The following is a 21,040-nucleotide window of genomic DNA, read 5'->3' on the forward strand; positions in this document are numbered from 1 at the left end:
CTGGTTAGTAAATAGAAATGTTCCATCCTCAGGCTGAGGACGTGGGAATAGAGAATTGTTTCCAGACCTTTCTCCTTTCTGCATATTATAAGAGAACGCTTCTTTATAAAAAATCATAAATCAATTCATACTAAGTATATCACATCTGCTTTATATCGCATTTTTATTCAGTATTGTTTACTTTTAAGTATGGTACCAAACATTAATAAAAATGTGTGTGTTTAACTGTTCTTCGAGTGTCGGCTTCATTTTCTATTAAATGTATATGTTTTGATAATATCAATTACCTTTTTTCCCTGATAAATAAACTTTAAAATTTTACCTGGCTATCAGATATCACATTATCAGTCTTCAGATATCACATTAGTCTTCAGTCTATTTAGATATCACATTATCCCATTTTCTTTGCAGAAATAAAATTTTATTGCAGAACACAGTGCCGAAAAACAACAATTTTATTACAGAAACAATTGTCTTCCCGCTTTCAGGATTCCTGAAATACGCTTATTATCTTAAATCATTTTAAATTTGAATTTTGAATGCATTTTCTGAGCATCCTGATCCCATTTCAGATTTATCCAAAAAAACATTTTACGGTGATTATGATTCACATATTAAATAGGAATAAGGAATTATGAAAGAAAACAATCAATGTTTCTGTCAAAATGAAGAAGTGCCAGGACCAAGATTGGGGCCCGTTCGACTGAAATGAAGTAATGCTTTTGATGACTACCTTCCCTAAAAACACCTATTAAAAAATGACAGATTTGAAGTTAAATCTGACATTCATAGCAGAGAAAAATTTTCCGGCCTATTCTGACCTCGACTTGCAGCTAAACACATCATTTAAAATCAGAAGAATGACCGAAATTCGAAAAAAAGAACTGCTCACCTGGCGGCCGGTTCCCGTGTTGGACAAAAACGACGTCACCATGTACTTCATCGCGCAACATTTCGGCGCGGAGTGAAGGAAGCGAGAGGACAGGGAAAGAAGAGAGGGGGTAAAAAAAATAAAAAAGAAAGTCTGAAAACAAACTTTCTTTATTATTATTTTTTCCCCCTGTGGAGCGACCCAGGTGGGAATGCGCGGAAATACGACCGGTTGCGTAACAAAGTTTCGGATTCGTTCCGTGGTTCTGAACACGTGCTGGGGTATTTGGTTATAATAGATGCAATACGTTTTTGTATTCAAGCGCGTTGCTGACCTCAAAATAAGAGACACTTCGTAACAGAGTCCGGTTTCGGCAGTTTGCTTTGTAGAAATGGTTTTGCCTCTTTGTTTCGTAGAAGGGGTATTGATGTTTTATTCTAACGAGAAACATATGCCTTCTTTCATCACTGATAATATCAAATTATAACAATGAAACAACTATTCTGTTTTTATGCAGTATGACTCCAGACGCAGCGCAGCTTATTTAGACATTCGGAAAATCCTTGAGAGATACGTCATCTTTTTCTTATTATTCTGCAGGCAAAAATACAAATTTATTAAAGCGGGAGTAAAACAAATTCTTTAATCATTCCAAAAGAAATTTTTTCGATGTATTTATAGTTCGCAGATTTCGGGGTCGGGGCGAAACAGCAAGTACTGCCACATGAGGGATTGTTGAAAGCTTCGTGCACAAACGATCTACAGAAAAACCAGTTTTTTTACCAGTTATGCAAAAATAAAGTAACTATACACAGGTAATTAATTAACTAAAAACATATAAGCACATTTCATGGGAATTTTGAGGCTGTTTGGCAGCACTCGGGTAATTTAAAATCCGGATCGGAAAACGAAAATGCAGCCTCAGGTCCGAAATTACATTGGAAAATTAGTTCCTGTAATTTTTTTTAATTAAGTGTAGGACGAGAATGACATCTGCACTAACACAGTGCGTTTGAAAGATAACATAATAATGACTCCCTTTTTACGTAGTTTCAAGTCAGCCCGGAATAAGATGAGGAATTTCTTATCTCAAGCGAAGAATCCATTTTTAGTTCAAAGAACTTAACTTTTTCTCGGACTGATAATGATGCACATTGGAAAAACCTTTTACTGTAAAGGAACGTAATCAAGTGGTTATCTTCTCCGCGTTCGAAAAATCATTTTTCGAAAGCGCCTTCAGTCTATTCAGATATCACATTATCCCATTTTCTTTGCAGAAATAAAATTTTATTGCAGAACACAGTGCCGAAAAACAACAATTTTATTACAGAAACAATTGTCTTCCCGCTTTGTTTCAGGATTCCTGAAATACGCTTATTATTGTGTGTCGGCCGGTGATCTTAACCCTCTCGACAGGTACTGCTTCTGCAGATAACATATGTACCTAAACTGAATCTAAAGCATTCATACTATCTTCCTATATTAAAAATTACTTCGGATTCAATTTAAGTATTTGTATTTTTTATGATGAAATATTAGAGTGAAAATACCAGTTTTTGCAACAGATTTTTATCTTTGCTGTTGTTGTTAAAAGTGTTTAAAGTGCTAAACTGGACTCTGAATATCAGACTGCAGTTCTTTTATAATCTCGTGATTTTCTTATATTCTTGTTTAAGGTACTAACCTAAAATTTACAACTTGAAACTCATTTTTCATTTATCTTGTTTTATTCTACTAAAGTTATAGTTAACAAATAAAATATTTTTATACTCTTAAAAAACAGAAAAAAAGTTTTCGGACAAAACTAAGCAACGAAATGTTTTTATTTGCCTAAGTGCGCAATCTATTTTATTTTCATTTAAATATTATTTACGAATTAATTTTATTTATATATGCTCTAAAAACTAGACATATAACCTTGTTTCTGTTTCCAGCAATGAAACAAAGAAATTATTTTTTTACGCATGTAAAATAAAATGCCTAACTTTTTTATTAAAAGAAGTTATTAATTTTACATAAAATACTAAATGTATCTCATACATTTTCTTCGAACAATTTTAATTTTATTTTGAACCTTGAAAGGAGAACGACAGATTCGGGGAAATAGAGTTTTGGATTTTTAAAAAATTCTAATGCATTGCTGCAAATGTTTTATATATGTAAATAATTTACATGCGAATATCAGTATCACTTGTATAATGTAGCATAAAAAGTGTGAAACAGGGTTAGACACCTTTTTAGTTTAAAGGGGATTTGTTCCTGAGGGACTACTATTTTCGTTGTGCGATTTTGTGTCCAAACACTATAAATGGCTGTATCACTTTTCAAACGGTTACCACCAAATATTATCGTCCTGTATTATATTTGAAGAAATTAAATAATGAATAATCTGCATATATGTATGTATGCTTCTTGCATTGTGTTATCTGCATATATGTATGTATTATGCATATATGTATGCATATATGTATGTATTGTGTTATCTGCATATATGTATGTATGCTTCTTGCATTGTGTTAAAACAACGGTACCTAGAGCCATAAAAGTTTGCATAATGTAATCCACCTGTAAATATGGGCATCTGAAGCCCAAATTTGAAATTTGGAATTTTTTTTTTTGAATCAATTTCATATTTTGTGAAACTTTAACGAATTTTTGATCAACAAACTGAAGGATTTCAAAGCAATCAATGGCAACGTTGCACAGAAAAAAATCATTTTTATCTCCAGCGCGTGAGGCTGTGTATCGGAAATTCTAAAGATACGCTCAATTTAAAATTATTTTGAGGGATTGCTTTTGAACTGAATTTTATGGTTTAATTGCGAATAACATGATATTTAATAAATAAAGGTAACACACAAAATGTTAAGAAAACGCCCCTTTGGTAGTAATTTAAAGAATCCTTTCAGATTTTCTTTTTTTGTTTTTAAATTTGATCGTCAAAAGTCGTCAAACTTGGTGACATTTTGGTCTTTGTAACTGTGGTTCGAACCTGATGCAATTGTAACTACAATGACTTCTAGTGATTTTGAGAAATCAAATGTACTTGGAGTTTCTCCGACCACAAGGGAAAACTTTATAACATTGGGAGAGAGCATCGAGGAAAAGGAACTTTCCTTCCTTTACTCCATTCAACATATGGTGGAGTTAGTCAAGGTCTCAGTTTGGTTCAGAGTTGAGTTTACAGTTTAGCTCAGAGTACTGAGAGATCACTCTGCGAGCTTACTCATTTGAACCTTTTCATGTAGTCTTGTATTCACCGTTCTCAATAGTTTGAAGTGGTATCTACTGATTGTGTTCTGTCATACTGAGAAGATGTGTACGAATACATTTGTGAAACGTTCCAGAACTCTAAAGTGTTTCTTTCGGAAAAATAAATTTTCTCATGTTATTATCGGTTCTATGTGCATACAGTTCATCACGAACCTGTACGCATCTAACAGTATACTGACTGATACTTTCGAGGCTTAATCCTGATTCCAAATAAATTAAGTGATATCTTCAATTTGATTTAATAATATATTCTAATTCTATTTTCGACAACTCGCTCTATACTTTGTAAATATTTTAGAGATTATTTGATCTATTTTGAATCAGTTTGGATCCATACTGTAATGAAATATTTTCTTATTTGCTTATAGGATATAACGGTAAAAGTTAGACAAAAACATTTTCAAAAGTACTACAAAGATATTTTCATACAGTTTGGGAAAATCTTGAATGTTGTTCAATAAACCAATATAACAAATAACCAATATTCGACAGTTCCCAAAGTATGCGCCTGAACACGACTTCAGAGAGATGTAGAATGTTGAAGGGCTGCTTTGCTTGTTGTATAATTACATAGGTTTAAATGCAGTTACGTATTAATTGATAATTACGATCAGTGGACATGATCTAACTCTCAGTTCAACGCAAAATAGTGGATATAATTTGTAAAACGTTTTTCTCAAATACTTGTTTTATATCTGAGAAAACGAGCTTATAAACAATATTTTGTAATTGGAAGTACATTAATTATGGCCCAATCTTCATGGGCTTCAAATGCCCATGAAGATTCAAAACGAAATCGAGAAGTGAACTGATACGATGTGGTCAAATCACTGATATGAAATTTGATAAACTTCTTTGCTCACACTAAATAACACGTCAGATTGTTAAAAAATAATCGACACATTAGTTACAGTTACAATCGGTTGATAACATATATCAACTTTTAAAAGGGAACTATAAAATAAATTTTTTAATTTCGGCCATCAAACAATAATCTTCAGGATTTTGATGGCTCTTTTTTTTTTTTTTTTTTTTAAATGGCGAGCACTTGCCTGTATCGGCACTGGCCATTACTTAAGGCCAGAAGTGGTGGCCATTTTATTGTGGAGGCATCTAATAGGCGTCCCCCGTTACCTCCTATGAAAGGACAGACAGTTTTACATCCAACAGCTTCTCACGGATCGAACCCGGGCTACCCTAACCACTTTTTTTACTTTTACACTGTTAAGGAGGACTACTGATCGGGAACAAGCCCTTGCAGTATGATGTCCACCCTACAGAGATTTATTAAGTCTTTCCTAACCGCTATACCATCTGGGCGGCTACTGATGGCTCTTGATCAGGTTAATTCCCCACCATCGCAATAAATAGAAAATGTTATTTATGTTACTCATTTTGCAGCAATTTACTTCTAACACTGTATTCCTTGAATATGAAGTTTTACAGGAACAAGCTATGTGCTCCGTTATGTAACTATATAAAAAAAACGAGCATGGAATTTGCAGTAATGAAAACTGGAATGAGCACTTTCTCATCATTTCTCACATCCGTATTAAGTGTTCATCTACTTTGCTCCAAGAATCTGTATTGTAAAAATTTTTTATTTAATTTCATAAATCTAAACGTAAAAATACATAATATATGATACATAAATAATAATTGTGCCATGTATTGTAAAACTAGTATGTTATAAGCGCAGAAATAACATAACAGATTTTTATGATAGTTATTTTAATTTTTCTAAAAATTCTAAACCATTAAAGTTCTTTTCCTTCTTTTTTCCCTTCATTTCTAAACCATTAAAGTTTTTTCCCTTCTTAGCCCTTTCTTTGGCATAAAATGGATTGGCCTATGTTGAGCCAACCGAAAGCAGAGGGAAACTTTCTCGTTTTTAGCTGGTTGTAACGTAACATGATTACTAAAGAAAGTTTGAGATTTAACATCAGCTGCTGTTAGAAGTGAAAGGGTCAATATGATTTTTAATAAGTTGGCTCAGAGTAAGTTTTAGTAAATCAAGGTTTATTTACTGGTGTTTAATTTAGGTTTAGAACGAGGTAATTATCCTTCTAAATTTTTAATTAATATTGTAATTTCAAACGAATATGAATTTCCTGTAGGATATCTGATTTTTTACTAAATTTTGTTATCCAACAATTGTTTAAAATAAACTAATTGATTCAATTATAAACTTACCTATTCATATTATTGTTTTTATGGGTTATGTTATTTTTTATGGGTATGTTTAGTTTTTATGGCATGTAATTATTGTTTAAATATTGTTAGTAATTTCTCCTTTGTCATTTTCCCAGAAATATGCATATAACTGCATTTTGCTGCAGCAATATATATGTTCTTGGTGACGATTTATGTCTTCCTACCTGTGCTTCAGATAAAGCAAAAGTAAATAAAATTAACAGAGAGATAAAAAGAATGTTCAGTATTCAGAACAAATAACTTGAATTTTTCTCGTATTTAATGATATCATCTCGAACGAGGAATCGAAAAAATCAGATTTTTAAGGTTTCATGTTCCATCTAACTTCTTTGCCTGACGGTCTTCAAAGACAATTGATTTTAAATCACAGTTTCGAAGATATACAAGAAACTTGATATTTTAAAACTGTCATGTAAACGCGAAAATTTATTAAGTATTTCAAAAGATGCTTTGTATCAAAAAATAAGTCAAAACTTCAGAAACCCAATCCTTAATTATGTTTTTATATAGATGGCTCATTGAGTTTTGTATCAATAAAGTCTTGATTTGGTTACAAAATAGTTTCTCCCTCCTTTCCGCATTCCCTCATGGTGTAACTGAAAGCACGCCTGCAGCGTATTCGATATGCAAAGGGTTCGAGTCCCGGCGAGGACATTGCACATTTTTCAAGTCTCCTGCTTCAAAATAACCTAATGACTCTACATAGTTTTTGGACTAATAAAAAATTTCTATTTAGTTTATAATGTATTTCTTCCGCCGTGTTAGCGAGCCTTCGAGGTGTAGTGGTCTGCAGGTTCAGATTTTAATTAGTGTGGAACTTAAAATAAATAAATAGTATATATATATAATGTTGTATGATCTTAAATCATTTAGTGCGAATACAAGTTATTATTACTTGCGCAATTGCTGCAAAGTTAGTTATTAATAATTTATTTCCTAAACAGTATTGATTAATTCATTATATTATCTCCTAAGTTTAATTAAAGTAGAATTATTTTAAAAGTGTGAATCCATACTGGTAAGTTATATTTTGAAAGATGTTTTGAAGTAATTTGAAAGCAAAATGTTAATAATGTTTTAACGGGGACTGGAGTTAAATCATCACGAAGAATAAATTTCAATTGTAAAAGGAAAAATTAAAACATGTAATCATTGTCATTGATCGGAAATTAGTTGACTTTTCAAGGGGAACAAACCAACTCCCGTTCAATGAACAATAATTGATAAAAATACGTAAATACGAAAGTGTTTCGTCTTTACTCGAGTTATAAGTAAAAGTCAAACCGGCAATTCTAGTCAGGCCAAAAATTTCCGCGAATGGGAGGAATTATGAACCAATGCTGATACTCAAAGAACTTATTCTTATGAAGCATTTTAGTCAATTCAATTTGGAGTAAAAATCAATTACTGTAGAGAAATCCTATTTAACTCGAGTAATCGTCCTCGACACTTTCATGTTTATGCATTTGAGTACTATATTATTTGTAGAAATTAAACATTGGAAATTGTCATTATGAAATCGAATTCAAAGTAAAGTTGAAATAAACATAGAAGATTATAAAAAAAATATAAATAATGCAAACTTTGTAAAAACAAATCAAAGACAATATAAAAATAATATAAAATAATATAGAAAATAATATAAATAAGATCAGTGAATGTACATGAAGATATAAAGGCCAGAAAAGGTATTAAGTAACTTTCATTCTTTCTAGTGGGGGAGTTGGCAAAGTGTTCTCTTCGTGTCTGACTCAGAAGTGTAGGGTGTCCGAAAATTCTTAGCGGCAGTAGGGGCTTTGAATAATATCAGTCGGTAAGACTTGGGTGAAGTAATTTATGGTAGTGGGTGGGACTTGGAATTCTTGAGGGTTGTATTTTGTGGAGTTCTTATCTGAGAGAGACCGTCAAAATTCTCAAAAATAATCTAATTCCCATTCAATTTATCAACCATTGCCTTAAAAGAGCAGGCGTTAAATACTCACTCAAAATCATTTAACTGATAGGGATATGATAATTTATTCCTAAACCTGAGAAGGCGGTATAAGTTGGATGACTGTCAGTTGGAAGATTTGTATATAGTGTAATTACTCAATTGTATATATTGTAAAAAGCTAATTGTCTTCAGACATATACTGTTACTAAAAAAATGGACCTATTTCATGCCTTTAGACTGTCTATTAGCTCTTGGACAGTGAAAATGCCTTTTTCCTTTCTTAAATCCTTAATCATTGTGACACAACAATTAGCCAGAAATTAATTAATTTTCATTCACAAGTATTTTCAAAAAAATCTTAACAGACGGTCTCTCTCAGATAAGAACTCCACAAAATACATCCCTCAAGAATTCCAAGTCCCACCCACTACCATAAATTACTTCACCCAATTCTTACCGACTGATATTATTCAAAGCCCCTACTGCCGCTAAGAATTTTCGGACACCCTACACTTCTGAGTCAGACACGAAGAGAACACTTTGCCAACTCCCCCACTAGAAAGAATGTAAGTTACTTAATACTTTTCTGGCCTTTATATCTTCATGTACATTCACTAATCTTATTTATATTATTTTCTATATTATTTTATATTATTTTTATATTGTCTTTGATTTGTTTTTACAAAGTTTGCATTATTTATATTTTTTTTTATAATCTTCTATGTTTATTTCAACTTTACTTTGAATTCGATTTCATAATGACAATTTCCAATGTTTAATTTCTACAAATAATATAGTACGCAAATGCATAAACATGAAAGTGTCGGGGACGATTACTCGAGTTAAATAGGATTTCTCTACAGTAATTGATTTTTACTCCAAATTGAATTGACTAAAATGCTTCATAAGAATAAGTTCTTTGAGTATCAGCATTGGTTCATAATTCCTTCTATTCGCGGAAATTTTTGGCCTGACTAGAATTGCCGGTTTGACTTTTACTTATAACTCGAGTAAAGACGAAACACTTTCGTATTTACGTATTTTTATCAATTATTGTTCATTGAACGGGAGTTGGTTTGTTCCCTTTGAAAAGTCAACTAATTTCCGATCAATGACAATGATTACATGTTTTAATTTTTCCTTTTACAATTGAAATTTATTCTTCGTGATGATTTAACTCCAGTCCCCGTTAAAACATTATTAACATTTTGCTTTCAAATTACTTCAAAACATCTTTCAAAATATAACTTACCAGTATGGATTCACACTTTTAAAATAATTCTACTTTAATTAAACTTAGGAGATAATATAATGAATTAATCAATACTGTTTAGGAAATAAATTATATATATATATATATATATATATATATAAAGGTACATAACAGAAAACGTATGCATCATGACACAACACGGAGAAAAAGCAGAGCTTTTGATGCATCATAGAAAAAGTAAGGAATCCCGAGACAGGTCAAAAGAATTAGAGGGCTTTACAAGAAACAAAGTACTTGTGGAGTTCTCTAATCCTACCACATTCATTGCATTCTTTTGCAATCCAGTTTGTGAAAATAGGTCCTTTGTTGCTGCTTTTTCTTCGACGGTGTCAAGAGAACTAAGATTATGCATTTTATGTTTTCCATTGATTTTCAGATTAGTTACATTAGTTTATATTTTAATAACTGAAGTAACATAATGAAATGGATAATAAAAATCCTTAAGAACTTATTTTCAAGCTTCTAAGAATGAATTAATGAATGAAATTAAGATATAAGAAAGGCAACTTTAGGTATAAAAAGGATTTTAAATGCTTTACTCATTTTTTGTAACTCAGTTTTATTTAACTAATATAAATATCCCCAAAATACCAAATTTATTCTAGATTTCATTTGCTTCCTAACGGGGAAATTGTCTTTCGTATAAAGCATTTTAACAAATAGGGCCTAACCATTGGCCGAGTGGTTACAACGGCTAAATACTAGAAGTTAGACCCGAGTTCGATCCGATGTAAAAAAGGCTGATTGCATGATTGATTTTCGTAGCTTTTCCAGTGTGTAACTTGAAAATGACACATTTTCCTTTAGAAAGTCCTTAATGAATGCATCATTTCATTTAGCCAGATAGTCTTCTTGTGTTATTCCATATTCAAATAATCTAATGTCAATGAAAGTAACCTTTACACAGCATAGTGAACTAAATCATTCTTTACATTGAAGCGACACAAATAAAAACAATACAACTGCACAAATAATATTGATCATAAATGTTAAAAATTATTCATTTAAAAAAATTTTCCTTCTGTTTCGACCAACAGATGTATTACATTAAATTACAGTTACGCTGCCGTTTTACTTGGAGATGTTTTTATTTGAGGTATATTTTAAACAAGTAATTCGAATTATTAAAATGAATATGTTTCATTCATTTATTTGAAAAAATATGCTCTTTGATTAAAAATGGAGAAATTAAAATTGGAGATGTTTTTATTTGAGGTATATTTTAAACAAGTAATTCGAATTATTAAAATGAATATGTTTCATTCATTTATTTGGAAAAATATGCTCTTTGATTAAAAATCCATCATATAGACAGAAATGTCTTATTTTCAGCAATTTCCATTTTCGAGCCTTGAAACAGCGGTAAAGTGTTCTTAATATTTATGACTAAAATTAATGATGCTTGTAAAGATAATTCTTTTTTAATTTTATGATGTCACATTTGAATTTGAGAGATCACCTGCAAAAGGTGCCCTGATATATATCTAATTTTTATCGAAAAGGAAGATTTAGGATTATTATCAGGAAGTTAAAGAAGGAATAAAGTTTTCTACTTTACATACCCGCTTGGATACTGCTTACTTGCTACGACTCAAAGTTAAGTCAAATTTATCAAGTAGAGTTAAATACTCTGGGAGATTTTCCAAGACTATCTTAAAAAATTATTGAGAAGAGCCTCTTGCTTGTTATGCAAATTATTTCGATGTCATATGTGCATAATTTTCAATGGCATTAGACTAGGAAATGAATACTAAAAATGTTATATAAAAATAAAACTGGAAATGCTTTCATCAAGAAAATATTTTCATTTCTCAATAACGCACCCGATTTTAGTTTGTCACATAATTAATTTATATGAGTGCTAACTTTTAGCTTTGCAAAACATTAAATTTACTTTCCTCTCTTTCCATTTCTATATATTGGTAGATAAAAAATAGTCATCCAGTTTACAAATTTTGAAGAAAATATAGTTTCGGCAAGTTCCTGAATTACACTTACAGAAACAAAAGAAATGGATTTCTAAGGATTAACTCCTTCCTTATGCTCAGAAAAGCATGCAAGTATCTTTTATATTATACAAATATTGCTAAAATATTATTACAATAGCATGTATTATTTTAATTTGTGTTTTATATTGGTCTATTAAAAGTAAGTATAGTTTAGAGTATAATAAAAGAACCATTTTCTGGTTGGGAAAATTCATGACTTTGCAGCTTGAGGTGTAACATTTTGAATTCAAACTCTACTAACATAGAGATTTATAGAATTAAAATTATAATCCTGCGAGTATCCGCTTTACTAAACAAAACTGTTGCACTGATCTATTGCAATTGCAAGGAATTTATAAACTGACGGGACAATGTGCATTCCTGAATAAACTGATCCCTCAAAAGGGAGTCTAAGTCGATTTTGTTTTGTTTTTTCATAATGTTGGATGCTTTTTTGATTGAAATTGAATTTAGGAACTTATAAGTATCATGACAGCAAATGATATAAATTTCTTCTTTTTGAAATCATTTTTAAGATAAAAGAATATAGCATCATTTTTATAATTCAAATGAAAATTGGCACACTTCTGTTATCGGGACCGGACTCAGAAATGCATTCATGTGTGCATATATCTGTTAATGGCATCATTCTGGGAACTGGTTATAAGCGAGGACTATGGAAGGAAAAGTAAGCATCTTATATTTCGCGTAGTGGCAATACTTGCGAAAGCGAATATCCATGGTAATATGAGGTCGAAAAGTTTTGGAAATATTTTTCTAAGCGCGTTTCCAAGTGGAAATGTTTAAACTTTGTTTGGAAAATTATTTTTCATGTATATGATCATGTGTATTTTCAGAGGATAAAAGAACAGGTGAGAAACTATTTTCAGCGAAGAATTGCAGAATTAAAATAATACGCTACATATGATACTTAACATTATCCAGGAAGGAAATATGAACTAGATTACAAATTAAACCAAACACACTTACGAAATAAAAGTATAAAATCGTAGAACAAGCGAAACTTAATAATACAGATCATTCATAACAAAACTCACCTACGAAAATACTTCACATTCATTTTATCATTTCGGTTTATTCATTTTATCATTTCGAGTTTTGTTATGAATGATCTGTATTATCGATAATAATACAGATCATTCATAACAAAACTCACGTGCGAAAATACTTCACATTCATTTTATCATTTCGGTTCGGAATATATTACAGATATAAACTTTTTAATTAGCTACAACAGTCTTGCGTGCACGTAAAAACAAACGAATGGATCTAGCGATAACACTGTTCCAAACAAAAAATGCGTTAACAAGTATATGAACAAAATTTGCTGTCCTCTGAAAGCAGAACTTCCGCTACTGATCGCTAGGTTCTAAGATAGTTTAGAAATCAAAATTACACTTATTATTAAATTACAAGTATTATTGTATAAAAATAATAACTTATTGTTAAAACTTTATTTTCGATTTCGAAATACAGTCAGCTCCCGATTATCCGAAGACCGATTAACCGGATCAGCAATATCAAATTGTTTAAAAATAATACTGGAATGAAAAGAAAAATATATGGGATTTACAGCAATGATATACCACAGAACTTTGCAACTGTTCTTATGTGCAACAATTTGCAATTCCTAGTATATGAACATTGTTGAACTATCTGATAAAATTGCTGAATCCTAAAAATAAATCATAAATACAGCCACTAATCTAATTAATCATTTCACATTGATTCCTAACGAAATACTAGAGTAATATAAATAAACAAACCACAAGGGTGTTGTGAAGTGAGAGAAAATACAGAAAAGGGCAGGAACACTGAGAAAATTAGGGTTATTTACACTTTGTTCTTTTTATTTTCAATACTCATTTATGTAACCAAATAAACTTATTTTCAACATAAGAAAAAGGTTGTGTGGATACCACATGACATTTTGTACGGCCTATTAAATTTTACATATGTTTTTGCTCCACTTCATTTAAATTTATTTCTTTGAATTTCATTAAGATATATTTCTCATTCAGTCAATTCATTCTCACTTCAAGGCAAGGCAAAAATACATAAAAACTCAAAACATCTTCATCAAAAATTTTAAAATACAGAAAAACATAAACCATCTAATACAGTTGAAAGTAGTTTAAAAAAACAATTTTTACAATTTAAATCAGAGCTTATATGCAAAAATAAGCAGTTCCGCCAACGACCAAAAAGATAAAATTTTCGATGCACAAAACTGAAAGTTAATAGGTTTCTCTGGACAAAAAGACACTAAAGTTGGTCCACCAACTGTCTTAATTTATTATTCTCTTAAGAGTATCAAATGCAAACAAATGGGGCCTCGTTAGGCCTAGTCGCCGCTGAAACTTTTAAATTGTTCATAATTGTACAGCTATTGCATTCAGATTAACTAAATGCATAAACACCTTGACCCGAATGTAAAAACAACATAATTCAATCACTTATAAAGCAAAAAAATGAAATGTTTACCAACACATAAGAATAAAAACACAAAGTTCACTGAGCTGGGTAAAAGAGGTGGTATTATATATATACAGAGAATAACATAGTAATATGTCAAAAAACAAAAATAAAAGAAATTTTGTTTTTCGGTGAGGTCATTTTTTCATCATGTAATATTTTATTCATTTTCTCTTTTTTCCAAGTGATCGAATACGTGTAGGGAAAATTCTGGATACATTTGAGATCCGATCTTTCGATTTTAAAGTTTTTATTGAAAATTTAATTGAAATTTTATCGCTTTTTGTTCTCAAATGATTCAGAAGAAAAAAACACGTATTCGAGACACATTAATCGTCTTTTCTGAAACTTTAATTCATTTACCTCTGAAAAGTTCTGAATTATTTTTCCTTGATGAATTAGGGTTTCAGACATGAGATTAATTTTTAATTTTTATTTTTATTTCTTTACCATTTGCATTTTTATTTTTCAGATTCATTCTAATGATGATTTCTCTTATTAGTTTGATTCTGTTTAGCTACAATGTTAGACTTGTTCCACCCTTGCAATTATTAATAATATTAGGCAATTGCCTTGTTTTGATTCCAATTTAATTTTAATTTCTTTAAGTTTAATATATATATATGTTTGGTGAGGAATATTGCAATGAAAACGAGAGGTGAACAGGTACATACTATAGCAATTCCGTGTACAAAACGTCAACCTTCTACGGCTAATCATTTTTGAGTTATGTGAGATCTATTCATACGAACGTAAATGCGTAGGTACAGGCGTTACAAAAAAATTGCTTCTGAATCCATTTTAAAATCCGTTTTGGCAAAATAGTCCTTTATTCTGTTCGTTTACAGATATTGCGCAAAAAAATCGGTCAAATGGATTCGAGAGCAGTCAGAATGGCTATTCTCGTTGAAATATGATATCCGAAACTTTTCGCGATTACAATACTTTCTTTAGTTTGTACAAGGAAGTAATTATACATAGTACGTTGCTATTAAATATAATACGGGTTAATTTTACTTTCTGTGTTTTGAGCTAACAGTTGAAACTGTGCTCGTTATTATCTCGGGTAATCTAGAATTAATTGTATACTAAAAATTTAATTACATATATATATATGACAAAAAATGCAAATCAAGATTATAATTTAAAATGCCTCTTAATTGCTTATTTTTAATTTGGGTTCTTTATCCTCTAGTAATAACTTTCTCTAAACTGCGTTATAACTGAAAACGTATTCCGCATTATGCCATCTTGAAACTTCTGCATTGCCTATAAGTTTTAGCCAATCAGATTAACGAAAAGTGTTTACTATAAATATCGTCGCAATCCTACTGCCTCACTTTTCTACCTCTCTTTTTCTGCATTGCCTATAAGTTTTAGCCCAGCGCTTCTCACCATTTTGACTAACGCAAATCATCTAAACAAAAACTGAAAAACTTTATTTAGTACCACCACTACATTTTACAATGGTTATTTTTCCATAGAAGTATAAAAGGAATATATATATTCTGGCATTTGCACAACCTGCTGGCTATTTGTATTAAATACGCACACATAAAAATATTAGATTAAAAATCGGTTTTCCTTTTAATTATCAAAATTTAAGTTGTAATACTTGAATTCTAAAATTTAGTGTGAAATTTGGGCCTATTTGAAGAGAAATACAATTTCTTTATGTCTTGTCCTATTTCACTTAGTTTTAACCATAAATTAGGATCCACTTTTAATTTTTTTCTGTATTGATTTTTCAAATATAACATGGGATAAATTCCTTGTTCACATAGATAGGTTGTGCAAAAAGAAAAAACAAATTATAGCTTTATTTGAAATGTCTTTAATTTCTTTATTTCAGTTCAACATAAATTTAATAAGTGTATTATTTTTGAAATCTTCAGTTCCATCATAGAAAATTTCTATCAATTGGCCTTTTTCTTCCCGAGAGTTTTGGGTTTAACAGTTAAAAATATTTTATTTCTTTGCGTACCACGTATATTTCTCTTGCGTACTACCGGTTGAGAATCGCTGTTTTAGCCTATGTTTGCTTGATGAAGGAGGTCTCTTGCTTGGCTGCTTTTGTTGAAAATGTAATGCGCCATCATCAAAATTGTGGAGTGCAGATTGGCCTCCAGTTGTGTAGTGCAACAAATAATAAAGATATATTTGAAATATCAAGTGATTTTTGTGATTCTTCAAAAGTTCCCGATGCCAAAATATATATATATTATTTATATATATATATATTAGGCAAGGGCAAAAGTTACACCCGTTTCTGAAATTTAAAATCACAAATTTTGAGGATGAATATGATGCTTTTATGTTTGGTAATTTTGGTCAATAAAACCTCTAGGCACACAGCATATAAAGAGTACTTGCTTGTGGGAGTAAATCCTTTGTAAAAAGATTTCTAAAGGTTGGTTAAAAATGGAAATGGTTGATGATAAGGACCATATAAGACATCGTACGAGACACATATTTTAGTTGATAGATGTAGTACAATAGCACCATCCTGCCGAAACATTCCCCAAATGTATGGAAAGGATCTGGTTGGCGACAGCACATGTCGTCACTGGCTTCAGAAATTCAAGGACGGAGACAAAAGGAGTAAAGATGAACCCGCTTCCTGATGCCCGTCAATGGTTTCTGAATAGATCCTGGAGCATGCCATATCTAATGCCCAACACCCAGATATTGATGAATTAGAGCAGGGTTTCTTAAACGTTTTTCAGTCGCGACCCCTTTTTATCACTGAGATTTTTTCGAAACCCCCAGGGCCCCATAATATTTACAAAAATTTTGTGGGACCCCATAAGTATTGCGCAAATCCGACACATGCGTGAGTGAAACTGTCAATGTTTTCACTTGTACTGTAATATACTATTGCAGTTTTAGTTCATTAATTTTAATTTTTAATTTTAAGACATAGAAGAATGTGAAAATTTCAAATAAGTAACAGACGAAATGACAGCGTCACGTGCAAAGCAAGAGAAATGAACTTTTATGTTATAAAAAGTATAAGGTATTTCTCACGCCTTCTTAGCTGCCTTCGTGGTGTAGTGGTTCTGCACTCTGGGCCGGTATTCCAGAGGTCCCTAGTTCCATTCCCGCGAAGGCGATTGTTCCTTTTTTTATCTTTCCGGCTTTTCCAAAAAATACCTAATGTCTCTACAAAAGAATACGTCGAAACGTTTTCGTTTTTTTCTTTGTTTGTATTTTCTTATTCTTTACCTATTTTCAGATACAATGCGCAAAAATATTTGGTAATTGTAAAATTATTATAATAAGTTAAAGAAATATCAAAACTGCTAAAATTTTTGGAGACCTCCTGCTGCAGGTCCCGAGACCCCCTTGGGGGTCGCGATCCACAGTTTAAGAAATCCTGAATTAGAGAAAAGCCATAGTTACGCAGGACATTTGAAAGACGAATACACACACTTTACGTTCATCACAGTGCTGGAGCAAAGAGATCCATGTCAGCTGTATAAAAGTAGCTACAGGTAAAAACCATGACTTTTTTTACTTTCTCCTTTTAGAAATTAGTAATATTTGGAACAAATTATTCTATTAGCTTTGATGGTTAAAAGCGGAAAGCTAAAATGAATTGACAAGTCTTTATCAATATAATGATTTCTAAGATGAGTTTATTAAATTTGCAGTTTAATGTTTTGAATAACCTAAATTATTGCAATAAATTTATTCAATTAATCATAAAGACGAGTGAGAAGAAAAGGACAGTTTATCATAATGTCAAACGTCGAAGAAGCATGTCGCAAATGAAGAACTTACTGTGGCCACCTCAAAAGATCGATGCATTTCGAAAAGATTTTGTTAAGTGTGGGGTAAGATATGAAGTAAACAATTCATTGGGAGTTTTTCTAATATTAACCGTTAATGATGACTCATACTACCAATAGCTGGACAGTAGCAACCGAAAACAGAAGCAGCCAGCACATTTCAATATAAAAATCGTCATCGTTAATCATTTTAACTCCAAATTTTGTGCTGCTTTTAATTATTCAAACAAACCTAATCGATTCTGGATGGAAAGTTTTACCTCATCCAGCACATTCCCAGATGTTGCTCCCTTCGGAAATAAAGCTTTATTGATCATTACGAAATTCCTTTGTCTTTCTTCTGATGATATACAAGATTTGAAAACAAAATTACAAGATATTTTTGACTTCAGAGGGTTGATATCTGCGTCCTATTAATCTACTACCAGGCAGAGGGCAAGAAGTCATATAAAATGATGTCGTCAAATCAGACAAGTCATAGCGAATTAGAATGCATAGGTATTCAGTTTGATTTTAAATGGGTTTTATGTTTCATCTAAAAACCGTGTGGAAATTTTGCACATAGCTAATAATACACTTTGAATAAAAGAACAACATATTTCGAGCACATGTACGTCAGCCGGTATTTATAAAACCGTTTCTAGTTTACTCGAAATTTTTTAGACATTCACTGAAGGTCAATAAAATGTGTTATCCTCAATCCTAAGGAAAAAAGCTATTGATGTCTGTGTGCTTCCCCTCCCATTTTAAAACGACAGTCATTTATCTTCATATTAATCGATGAACTTAAAAAAGGAAGGCAAAGATTAATTTAGAAATTGTAATTTATAACTTAAATTCACTTCATAGAATATTTATTAGCTCTTCAATATTTCAAAACTAAGTTTTCAGCAATAAAAACATTATATATATATATATATACTGAGATTTAATTCATTATTACTTTTTTATTTAGATTTTAACTGACCTGAAATTATTTCCTTTTGTAAAGTGTTAAAATTTAAAAGGAGCATTTGATACATTGCATGCTACAAAAAAAAAAAAAAAAAAAAAAAAAAAAAAGAAAGAATGCATGAGACTGACTGTGATTAAATTACATCAGTACGGAATATTGTGAAACAATTTGATTCAGAAACTATTCGATCATAACTTGCAATATTTTTATACGATTTCCTTTCCCCCAAGTTAGTTAATAATTTTAATTAAATACTTCTTTTATGAATCGCCAATAAGAAGATATTTCTATGCAGTAAAATATATTTATGCACACAGAGTACGTAAGAAAAACTTTTGCAGGAAAGCCTGCTCGTAATTTAATTTTACGTTTAGATTCTAACTTAATATATCAAAGAAAATTATTATTTTTATTTACGATTAACAAATGATCAGTAACTATCAATCTACTGTAATTTTTCAATGAATTAAGCGGAACGCAACGTAGCAGAGTTCTGAATTGTTAAACTGAATAAATAAGAACGTAAAAAATTGTCATCTAAATAAAAACCTAAAAAATATTACCTCCAAAACTAAAGATATCACAACATAATGATCGAATGGTTAAATAATTCTGACAAAAACTGCAGCTGAAAACTTCTTTAGGAAGGATGCCTTCGTGGAGGATTTTCAAAGAGAAACTGACTGGTATATCATGCTTGGAGAGACGCAAGAAAACGCCATGTAAACAGCTTGTTCAGCGAATTCATTTGTTTTATCCATCTGGCCACAGATAGGCATTAAAATGATATTGTTATTACTATCATTAATCTGTAAAATCTTATATTTGGTACGTAAAAAAAATTCGAAATTAAATTAAAAGATTTTAAGCTATTTAAGAGAAGGACATTTTCTATTCAAGTTTTTTTATTTTTTTTTATTTTTTATTTTTTTCCTGTATAAAACTTGTCACTTTTAATTTAAAACCAATCCCCGTTTACGTGAAATGTACTGCAAAACATGCCTACCAAAAGGTAGTTATTAGGATGCAAATGAATGTTGTCGTTACTATTTCGAGTAATATCGTAAACTTAAATATAAATATTTGTAACTAAATTTCCAGTTATAGATTTATCCTATTCAATTAAATATTATGAGATGGTAATATAATTCTGATCTGAACTGTCTTATAGTCACTAATCAATAATATCTAATTACATGAAAACATTGTTTCGCAAGTAAATTTGCTGTATGTTCCACAAATATATTATTTGCACGAGCGAACAGTTCTAGTTTTTGACTGTGCAAATCATCCCACTATTTCGATTAGGAGTTATGGTGCTGCCATCTGTTGACATCTTTTAAAGTAACAATTTCGCTTCTAACATAAAATTACAATCCATTTAAAAATTAAATTAAGTAAGTAAATAAAAAGACTGATTAAATCTGATTATTTTTTGTATATATTATTTGAATGCAAAAGTTCCATTAATATCTCTTATAATTCGAAAAACAGGCTAGTAGAATACTTCATTCAGTACCCACTTAAGGAATTAGATGACAGGACCATTGACACTGCTGACATTCTCATGAAACTAACTAGGAGTATACTGATAGTATTAGCTAATTATCAGCAATATGAAAAACTTCTTTTTGAGTTATTTATTCAGCATTGGATGGCATTAATATGCATTCCAGAAATGCGTTAAAAATAAATAGAAAGAATAGAAACATAGACTGCAGTGAATTAAAAATTATGGATAACTGATTCTGCGATTTAACCAAGTTATATGGCACAATATCTTCAATCTAAAACTCGTTTGACAGCGAACATAGCATAAATATTACTTTAAATATAAGCCAAATATTTCAGAACAGCTGTTTTTCAAGAAGAAATTCTCAGGAGCAATATCAAATTTAATTTTTATAAAATAAGGCTTACCACGTTGACTGTTGCTCCATGTGCATTATAAAAGTCTTAATATCTTTACATTGCAGCATATAGCATCAGGATTGAAAGACATAGGTGCAAGGATGAATAAGTAGTGGTGGGCGGGATGCCAGAATTTCACCAATGGTCATACAGATATACCTCCACTCTACGAACTACGCAGCTCCGCCGCAATTTTTATGGAGATTACCACGGGGATGGATCTGAGGAACTGCTATCTTTCTTAACCTACCACAAACCACTCCAAAGGACTTTCGGCTAGCCAGTATTTTAATTGCCTCCATCTCACACAGACTTACAAACATTCCTGCTTTCCG

At 31.0% G+C, this 21,040-nt stretch overlaps 1 protein-coding gene across 8 annotated transcripts in view; it reads right to left on the bottom strand.

Annotated features, from left to right (window-relative positions):
• Positions 1-21,040, bottom strand: part of LOC118191457 (coiled-coil domain-containing protein AGAP005037-like) — a 769,544-nt gene that overhangs the window by 220,128 nt on the left and 528,376 nt on the right. The window contains exon 1 of one of the 8 annotated variants that reach the window (XM_085811566.1): positions 893-971. The exons of the other annotated variants lie outside the window; for them this stretch is intronic. Within the exon in view, the coding sequence (XP_085667692.1) occupies positions 893-943 (51 nt within the window). The 5' untranslated portion in view covers positions 944-971. Of the gene's footprint in view, positions 1-892; positions 972-21,040 lie in introns of those variants that run through there. 8 annotated transcript variants of the gene reach the window in all.

This window comes from Stegodyphus dumicola, chromosome 2, assembly GCF_044657685.1.
Source record: "Stegodyphus dumicola isolate Sdum_Otavi_A_Nest chromosome 2, ASM4465768v1".
In the NCBI taxonomy this organism is placed as follows: Eukaryota; Metazoa; Arthropoda; class Arachnida; order Araneae; family Eresidae; genus Stegodyphus; species Stegodyphus dumicola.